Source organism: Rhamphochromis longiceps, linkage group LG22, assembly GCF_057381845.1.
Source record: "Rhamphochromis longiceps isolate RC_006_pf linkage group LG22, R_longiceps_female_GT1.1, whole genome shotgun sequence".
Lineage (NCBI taxonomy): Eukaryota > Metazoa > Chordata > Actinopteri > Cichliformes > Cichlidae > Rhamphochromis > Rhamphochromis longiceps.
In genome coordinates this window covers 8,418,753-8,429,134 of record NC_140577.1, presented here as the reverse complement: position 1 = coordinate 8,429,134, position 10,382 = coordinate 8,418,753, and the positions used below count along the sequence as shown (strand labels likewise).

At 42.4% G+C, this 10,382-nt stretch overlaps 1 protein-coding gene across 1 annotated transcript; it reads left to right on the top strand.

Moving 5' to 3' along the window:
* Positions 1–319: 319 nt before the first annotated feature.
* sall3b (spalt-like transcription factor 3b) lies at positions 320–10,356 on the top strand. The gene is made up of 4 exons (XM_085396296.1): positions 320–1,310; positions 5,164–8,115; positions 8,199–8,530; positions 9,461–10,356. The coding sequence occupies exons 1-4, from the start codon at positions 1,229–1,231 to the stop codon at positions 9,851–9,853; spliced, it is 3,759 nt and encodes a 1,252-aa protein (XP_085252422.1). The 5' UTR covers positions 320–1,228; the 3' UTR covers positions 9,854–10,356.
* Positions 10,357–10,382: the final 26 nt, after the last annotated feature.

Sequence of the window (10,382 nt, the reverse complement as noted above, 5' to 3'; positions counted from 1 at the left end):
CTTTGAAATAGCTACAGTCTGTGGAAGGGTTTCAAACACATTTTATTATACACCTCATACTCTTGCATACTTTCTTTTTTAAAGGATTTTTTAATTTATCGATAACTGAGCTGGATTTAAGTTTAAACTCTGGTCTGTATTGGCTGCTATTATGTCAACCAACCGGTAAAACATATATACAAGCTACAAAAAAGGTGTATTCAGCCTAGTTTTATTTTCAAACTGAGCTCATCTGGGTTTATCTTATACACTTCCCTGATGCTCACTCGAGGGAGGATTTCTTCTCCGACACATTTTTCAGTCTATTATGGCGCCAAATTGTGGGAGGTCGTAACAAATGAAGCAAGGGCAACAACACCTCCTGTGGTATCCTGGCAGTAGCCTATCGCAGGCGGCTGAAGGGCATCTAATGATGGACCGGAGGCGGAGGCAACAAGGAGAGCGCCGGTAGCTCGGATAAACCAGGGATCTCACTTCCGATAGTCACCAGTGCAAGATCGGATCTACGTACGACCTGAGTGAGATTTTTACGCACAAAGTTTGACTTTACGCACGTATCCAATCCTGCGAAATCTGATCTGTTAGGGAGTTACCTCTTCCGTCGCATTGATTCTGGGCTTGAGGCAGTTTTAGGTGTTCAGCCTATTTTCTCTGAGGGTGCTCCTGCTAGTGTTACGCTTTTGCCGCGAGTGTGTGTGAGGGATTCAGCTGGGACATCGAGCCATCCACCTCCCGAGGAGTCAACTCAAAGTGGAATGTCTAAGCCAATCCAAGAGCTGAGAAAGGAAATAAAACAATCTTAGACTCAAACGGACTATCTAAAGATGCAGCATTTGACCACAGAGTTAAAACCAAGACCGTTCCAAAACGCTTAAGACTCTCAGGAGTTCAGATCGGACTAAACCATGTTGGCTGCTCGGAGATGTGCGTAAAATCAGCCGCACACCGGACAGGAAGTGAACTAATTATTATTAAACACCATCCCTCATTTCCATATCTACCGTGAGTTGGCTGGACGGCAGCCAATCACCCATCGAAAGGCAGCTAGAGTCGTAAAAGCATTATCCTTCCTCCATCATAATTACACTGACATGCGCAATCTGCACTCGGGCATCAACACCATCCTCCGATCTCTTATTTCACCGAACCCGCTCTCCACGAAGCGTCCCATTCGCTGCTTGTAGATGATTCGGCGAAAGGCAGCAGCGAGGCGCACAAACAGATCAACATGTCCCGGCGAAAGCAAGCCAAGCCGCAGCACCTCAAGTCAGATGAGGAGGCGATACAGACCGGACTGCTCTGCAATAATGGTAAGTGTCCGGGGAGCTTTGGACGACTTTTCAGGGGGGGTTTAGGCTGCTGCGTGAAGAAGAACTGTCGTCTTAGACGGTTTATTCAAAATGATTTATTCTGTTACAAAAAAAACTTTTTAGGCAATTTGTAAAATAAAATAGAATGCAAATTAATTTAAACAATTTTACTTACCATTTTCTGCGGAAACACACCTATTATTTTAGCATTATTTCTGTATCACACTGTTTAGCTTTCAAGTCTCATTAGGGAAACTTTTTAAAGATAAAATCCGAAAAAGTTCATGATTTGATCACAAGGAAGCTTTTTTCATTTAGTTTTAACTTTACTTTGACTCGTGCAGGTCGAGATTTAACAGCTGGAGAAGATGTTGACACAATATGGAGTAGCAACTGTAGACTGAAATCTTTTAACATTTTTCTTTATGAACCAAGTTCAATGTAATAGTTTATTTGCTTGGTGTTTAAATGTTGAAGAAACAGGACCTGCTGTGAAGGACTGCGCCGAAACAAAACCCCCACATGAAGCAAGAAACGCACGGAAATCTTATATTTTGTTTCACATTATGTTCATATTTTATTTTATTGTATTCTTTTAATTTGGGGGGCAAAGTCCTCCTGCCAACTATTAAACTTTTAATGATAAACATTCATATTATAAATCAAATAGAAATAGTCATAAAAGAAGCTTCTTAATAAAGTAAGACGTTTAAGTAAGTCAAGACCCTTTTTTAAATATATATGTATATTGATTTAAAGTTTTTAATTATAACATTAGGGAAGTCCATGAATAAAATAATGACTAGGGATTATCAGCGCATTTCATATCATTTGTAAACAGAACAAAATCATTAAAACATATGACCATCCCATGTTAGAGTACACTATAACTCTTATCTTGTATATTTTCAGTGTCAGGATTTAATCTGGTGTGCTTGCAGGAAATCCTCATTCAACCGTTTAATCAACAAAGAAGCTGAGCATTAAATTGTATCAGCATTAATATTTTAAGTGTAAATCAACCTTTAAACTGCTGGAAGAGGCCAAAATGTTTACTGAAATTTAACAGAATTTTAAAATTAATCTTTGGCCTCTCAATTTGGTGCAGAATCAGCTGAAATACTTTTACATTCCACCAGGGACGTAAATATAAATTCATCCAAATAATGCTGATGTAATATCATTCATTTGACTTATTTTAATTATGTTAATGTTGATGGAGGGTTTTTTATTATTGTTTGCATAACCCTGAAAAGTAAAAGGCCTGTAAATGAAAAAATCAGCTTCACTGGTGGAATCGCAATTTTTATCATCATTGCCGTTTTTGTTGCGTATTTTTCATTGAATTATATGTGACTTTGTTTTTATGCGTGGCTGTGAAAAGGTGTCGAGTGTGGAAGAGGCCCTCCTGACTCGGGCCCTCCCACCGCCCTCCAGCCAAGCAGGGGGCTCCGCCACTATGAGCTGGGCTTTGATTGAGCCTGCTGACTTAACCTTTGGCAGCATCACCCTGAGAGGGGCAAGTGGTCCATGTCTGGATCACAATACAATTAGTACATCTGAACCATTGACCTCTGCGACCCAGAGGTCGCGCAGAGAGTCACAGAAGCATTAATGCTGGGCTGCGAATCTGTTTGCTTTTCAGCTGCAGCTTCATGATTTTTTTCCCCCTCTCTCCTCTCATCGCCAAACCACACAAGAAACCAACATAAATCTGTTTACTGTTCCTGACATTATGGATTGAGTGAGGGTGACATTTTTAAATAAATTCCCATCACGTGTTATTACATTTGGAAATATATTTAAAGGTTTAAATCAAATCCGATCTTTTCTTTGTTTTCATTGGAAGTAAATCTTACAGAGAGCAGACAAAATCCTGTGCTAAAACAGTGGAAGTGTTTTCACTCCTGTGTTTGCTGAATCGCCCTGGTGATCCTCAGACCACCCACTTTGTGAGGCAAGGACTCTGATTATTTACCCATGACAAGTTTGACTTTCAAATAGATTTTTCTACTCTGCTCTGGTTACACTCTTACTTCTTAAACTGAAAAAAAGTCTGTAAAAAATTCTTTTTATAAAATCTCTGACGTGCCACATTTGGAGCTACATGTCTATAATAGGTTAGTGAACTAATTTCCTCCTTAATGCAGACATTGTTCTGTGTGTTTGCGTGAGGATTTGTTCAGTGTGTTCGTATAATTGTAAATATAACAGACGTCTCCGGCTGCTTTTAGCTCCAGCACACTGGGAGTAATTCTTTTAGGTGGTGAAATGTGATAATTGGAGTTTATTGATTTAAGTCGGAAACACAAACACACACGCGTGTGCACACACACACGAATTATGTGCACATATGGGGCCACACAGACACACGTTCGTGTCAAATTTAGCACAAACACACATCTTTCAATCTAAAATTATTTAAAATTCACATTTAGTTTGCTTAAGGAAAAAACGCTGACAGTCCCTGTGAACGTGTCTTTAACGTGTGATGCTTACAAGAATGGAAGTTTGTAAAGATACTCAGGTAACAAAATCCAATTACAGTCGTTCCTAATCCCTGAAAATATCCATCCGTCTAAATAGTCAGTTTTTAAAAATTGTTATCCTTAAATTAGTGTAGCAATACCCGGATATATGTGCAATAATTCAGTAGTGATTTCCCCAAAACTTCCCATCTGGCATTACTGTCTGTTTCCTAATGGGGCAAAACCTGAACAGATGCAACAGTGATCATAAAGTGTGAAATCCTGTCATAAGGAATGTCACATATCAGCTACTGAAACGGGGCAAAATGAAATGAAGATTTCAAAATAAAGAATTGTGCTAAAATATGAGAAAATACATCAGGAAAAGTCTGGAAACGAGGACGACAAGGCACGCTCTTACGTCCTGTTCACGTCAGGGTATTTTTTAGTATTTTTATTTTTATATGTATTTTGTATTTTTGGTATTTAGATGCATGAAATACAAAAATAAAAAAGAGATATGTGTTGCTGATGCAGATTCACAGATGTGTTCCTGAAGAAATTTGAGAAGACAATTAAATTTATCAGACCCTGAGAGCGAACACGATGTTTTAATAACAATCAGGGTATAACATGTGTTTCAGGTTGTGTAGATTATTAAATGTTACAACAGTTTTTTTAAGTTTAGGTTAATTCACTTCACTTTTTCCAAATAGAAATTTTGACAAATATGTGTTTTCACACACTCTTTACTTTTACTTTAATTTTACTTTAAGTGTGAGTTGAAAACTTCTGTCAGACACTTAAAAGCAGTTTTTTAGAGTCACGTCTCATTAAAAATGAACACACACTCCACAGCTGTAAACTTTGAAGTAGCTGAGCATGGTCTTTGGTTAAATGCAGTTTTTTATATTAAAAATAAACCTTAAAATGCCCCAAACCTTTCCTCCTGTGGTTCATAATTTGTTCTCACATACAAATGCACGTGTGTGCATAACGTTTACGGCACATATGCAGTTTAATCTAAATTTGTTTTAGATAATTCCTTGACAAACCGTCCCGTTTCAGCTTGACATGTTTGTTATCTTTGGACGCTGCAGGGTGTCTTGTGGATTTCAACGTTCAGTGGAGTTAAACAATGGTTGTCCGCACAACACGAGATTGGAAAGAGGGACTCACCGCTGTGTGTGTGTGTGTGTGTGTGTGTGTGTGTGTGTGTGTGTGTGTGTGTGTGTGTGTGTGTGTGTGTGTGTGTGCACGCACGAGTGAGAGGGGGAAGGGACCATAGGTGAAAGGTGATATAGAGAAAATTCGTCCCACCGACGAAACATCGGGACATTCAGTGATCAGTTTCCCATTCTACTCTTGTTTTTTTTCCTTCTCAGGGATTTTGGCTGGCATGGAGCGAGAGAAGGCCAATGAAGACAGTGAGGAAACACACATCTGTGATAAATGCTGTGCTCAGTTCTTCACTTGGACCGAACTGTTAGAGCACCACAAAGTCTGCACTGAGGATCCCTTGGTGCTGATAGTGAAGGACAGCGAGGGGATGCCTGCACCGGAGGAATCTCCTGTCGGGCCGTCTCCAGTTCCCAGCGTAGCGTCCAGTGACTCATCTGCTGCAGAGTCCACGGATGCCGGCTTTGAGCTGGGAGAAACACTGGTGAATGACAACGACAGTCTGGATAATTTGGAGGAAGGGAGGGAGCGGGATGAAGCTATGGAGCTTGAACATTGCCCACAGGACAAATACACTACAACGCCTAGCCCCCATCCCCCGGATTCAGCTGAGTCCACTCCTTCCCAGATGTCTGCAGCTGCCAGCTACAGCATGCCGAGCACCAACGTGACACTTGAGATCCTTCACAGCACCAGGGTGGCTGTTGCCCAGTTTTCCCAGGGGATCAATAGCAGCGGTCCAGGAGGGAAGGCAGCTTCAGCAGCTATCCCGGTGATCCTGGAACACCTGCTAGCTCTGCAGCAACAACAGGTCCACCAGCTGCAGCTTATAGAGCAGATCTGCAGCCAGGTAGCTGTCATGAACAGACAACCAACACAAGCAGCATTAAACCCAGTCTCCAGGTCCCTGTCTTTGGCTCCTAACCCTTTCCCCTCACAAGGCATCATCCCTCCTCCCGTCCTGCCACTGTCAGGAACGATTCCCTCCGCCATTAACGGACAGGCGGCTGTTTCTTTGTCTTCTGTGCTTGAAAAGTCGCAAACCCTGCCCTCACAAACTATATGTGGACAGCCCACATTTAAGGATGTCACATGTACCTCAGCCTCCTCAGAAAACACGACCCCATCTCTCTCCAGCTGCAGCAGCAGCAGCATCTCCACGTTGCTGCCTCCTTACACAGGCTCACACACCAGCAGTGTTAGCAGTACTCAGACACTGAGCTCCTCCAGCCCCATTTCGCTGGCACAGAGCAGTCTACTCAGCTCTTCTTCTAGCCTGCCATTTCTACCTCAGAGCCCCCCCAGCAGCGTCATTTTTCCCAATCCCCTGGCTAGCATTGCCGCCACAGCTAATGCACTTGACCCTCTCGCAGCCTTGATGAAGCACAGGAAAGCGAAACTGCCTAATGTGTCCTTGTTCGAAACGAAGCCCAGCCCAGAGGAGCCCTTCTTCAAGCATAAATGCAGGTTCTGTGCCAAAGTGTTTGGCAGCGACAGTGCTCTGCAGATCCACCTGCGCTCCCATACAGGAGAGCGGCCCTTCAAATGCAACATCTGCGGCAACCGATTTTCTACAAAGGGGAACTTAAAGGTGCACTTTCAACGGCACAAAGAGAAGTATCCTCATATTCAGATGAACCCCTTCCCAGTGCCAGAATATCTGGATAATGTGCCAACAAGTTCTGGGATTCCCTATGGAATGTCCATCCCTCCAGAAAAACCTGTCTCCTCCTGGCTGGATAGCAAGCCGGTTGTAGCAACTCTGCCAGCCACTCTGGGTCTTCCGCTTTCCTCCACTATTACTAGTATCGGCGGCTCAAATGACCCTGTAAGTGTAACACCATCTGTTAAATCTTCCTATGAGCCAGCTCCTGGTGAATGTGTATCTGTGTCACCTAACCACAGAGGCAGCGAGGCTCGTTTCTCTCCCGTTTTAGAAGCCTCCAGTGTGCTGAAAACAGAGGGGGTGCACCTGCCCCAGAGCTGCACCAGTAATCTGAGACCCAACCTTGCCTCTGAAACAACCAGCACCACCATCCCATCTGTGACCACCACACCTGAACCCATCGCCTCAGCATCTCCTGCCTCCAACTCTCCTTCTCTCTCATTAAACTCAGACGAAATAAGACTCCCATCGTGTGGCCTCCTGGATTCTATGCAAACATCTGAGACCTCAAAGCTTCAGCAGCTGGTGGAGAATATTGACAAAAAGATTACAGATCCCAACCAGTGTGTCCTCTGTCACCGTGTCCTCAGCTGTCAGAGCGCGCTCAAGATGCACTATCGCATCCACACAGGCGAAAGACCCTTTAAATGCAAAGTGTGCGGCAGGGCTTTCACCACCAAAGGAAACCTGAAGACTCACATTGGCGTTCACCGAGAAACTCTCCCAGTGCAGGTGCAACACTCGTGTCCCATTTGTCAGAAGAAGTTCACCAATGCTGTTGTTCTTCAGCAGCATATCCGCATGCACATGGTTGGTCAGATTTCAGAGTCAGCCGCGGTGGACGGGCTGCAGGAGGTGGACAGCAACGTGTCTTTCAATGAGAACAACTTTGACAGCCTGAGCAGCAATGGCAATGACCTCATTGATGATATTTCAATGGAAGAGGATAATGAGGATGGTGAAGAGGAAGTGGAAAATATGGAGGAAGGCGCATATACATCTAAACCCTTAATCTCTGATTGTAATTCTCCCCCCAAGTCTTTAGCCATTGTGTCAAGTATAGCAGCTCTGGAGAGACAAATGAGAATGATTGACTCTGCTGTAAGCCTAAACCAGTCATTTGGTACAAAACCCCTAATTAATGGTTTTAAAGACAGCAGCCAGCTCAATATTGAAGGCGCTTTATCAGAGAAAAGGGTGGAGAACTGTAGTGAAAACAGCCCACATGTGTCCGAGTCCTCCTGTTCGCCTTGTGTATCAGCGTCTCCCTTTCAAAGCAACTCAGAAAGCATGACGATCAAATCACCGGCAGTTGACAACAGCAGGCCAGAATCCCAGGAGCCTTTGGCAGCCTCAGTGAAGAGAGAGCAATTTGAGTCTCCTGCCTCTGCACCAGCAGCTGCCCAAGAGCCGAGAGGAACACAGCCCGGCAAACTATGTGTGAAAGAGGAGATGCCTTACAGTATGTCATTCCAGCTGAGCAGAGAGAGAGGTAAGCTAAAAATGCCATGTAAATGTTTATTATAATAACCTTAAAAAACAGTTTAGTTTTGTAAAGATAACTTTATACTGCAGGTATTCCAAGCCTGATTACCAGCACTTCATCGGGCTTGATAAAAACTGAGGTGAATGGTCACAGTCAACCGAGCACCCCGATGGAAGGGCACCATCCTCCGTTTAGCATCCACATCACCCCAGCGTATCCGTCAGTTGGTAGCCCAGGTATGACCTCCCTGCTAGGCCCTGCGCCTCCTCGGCGAACCCCAAAGCAGCACAACTGCAATGTCTGTGGGAAGAACTTCTCCTCAGCCAGCGCCCTGCAGATCCACGAGCGGACTCACACCGGAGAGAAACCATTTATCTGCTCGATCTGTGGTAGAGCTTTCACCACAAAAGGCAATCTGAAGGTAGATAAAAACTGATGTTTTTTCTGGTGTGTTGTGTTGTGTTGTGTTAGGACCTTATCAAGGAAAACTGTTCCCTATTGCTATTAAGTTTTAAAAAGTGCACAGTAGGTGAACCAGGACTCATTTTACTGTGGTGAATATTGGATAAGACAAGACTTCCTGCAAGACGGGAATCCTTTAGACCAAGAACCTGGTTTCAGTTTTAGAGAAACAAAGCATTCAGAGGATCTCTTGTTCAAATGTGTCTAAAAGTAAAACAGTCCATATTGAAAAACAGAGACAGATGAACTAAACGAAAACAGAACATTTACCAAGCATACATATTCTTCTCTACATGGTATCTTTGCTTATAAGAATCCATTAACGCGAATTAGGAAGCATATCGATGGAAGCTTAAATCATGCACCTTTCAAAATAAAAGACTGCTTAGACTATACAGGTTTCTGTAGGATTAAAACTTTGTTCATCATTTAGTGCAACATCATACTAACACTGACAAAATCTCTGCTATTCACCACTTGGATCTTAAAAATCATAACTGATTATTACTTTTACTTCTTAAATGTTAAGAAGTATCAAAAGTAATTCCCATTAGAATTCCTTAGAACCCCAGATTGCACCTTCATAATGTTTGTTTTTGTCCAAAAACAAACAAATATTTTACAGTATTGAATAATCAGAAAGGTTTCTGATTAATTATTAATCAACAAATCGATTCTGGATCAAACAATAAAAACTTGCTGTTCAAACTTTTATTTTGTCAGAGCCTAAAAATGACGTTTAAATAAATGTATTTGAACCATCAGGGTGTGTTTGAAAAAAATCAAAAGATCTAACATGAATAAACTGTCAGCTGTCCTATAGGTGATATATAACTATGTTTGTATTTTGAAAAAGATTACCACATAACACTTTAAATGCCATTTTCAGGTTCATATGGGAACTCACATGTGGAACAATGCACCGGCAAGGAGAGGCCGGCGGCTTTCTGTGGACAACCCCATGGCTTTGCTGGGTGGAGAGGCAGTGAAGTTTGGAGAGATGTTTCAGAAGGACCTGGCAGCTCGAGCCATGAATGTAGACCCAGGATTCTGGAACCGTTACGCGACAGCTATCACCAACAGCTTGGCCATGAAGAACAACGAGATCTCGGTGATCCAGAACAGAGGCATCCCTCAGCTTCACCCCCTCTCGGCAGGCATGGACAGAGTGAGCACCGCAGGAGGTCCAATTACCAGTCTAACCAAGACAGGCATCGACCTGGGAAACAACAGACATTTTTCTCTGCTGATTGATGACAGTAAAGAAATTGGAATCAATTGAAAAAAAGACAAACGTTGTGAAATTATGCAAGTTATTATGGACATTAAAATATTTGTAAAACACCTTGTTTGTTCTTATGTATTATATATAGACTTGAAAAAGAACTTTTTATGACTCAACAGAGAATAGTAGGTTATTCACATTTTGCTATTTTACTTTGCAGTCATTTGTGAATGTGTTTTTCTACACAGTAAAGAAGTTGTTCAACTCATACTGTAATTGACAATTCCTTAGATGTATGGTTGCTCTGAAGAAGGGAACATATGTCCGATAATCAATAATGCAAAGAGTCTGCTTTCTCCTCTGGACACCTGCCCGCTGCTGCTACAGTGAGAGCAAAGCACAAAATATGCTCGTGAACATCCACATCTATGAACTGAAAAGATACGTTGTCAGTGTTATGGTGAGAAATTGTCTTTCTTAAACAACAGTCGAACCGAATAAAAATCAGAACACACCACCTGTATGTTCAGATCTATACGTGACACTCCTTAGTTATTACAGCACTTTTTTTTTTTTGCTTAGAAAT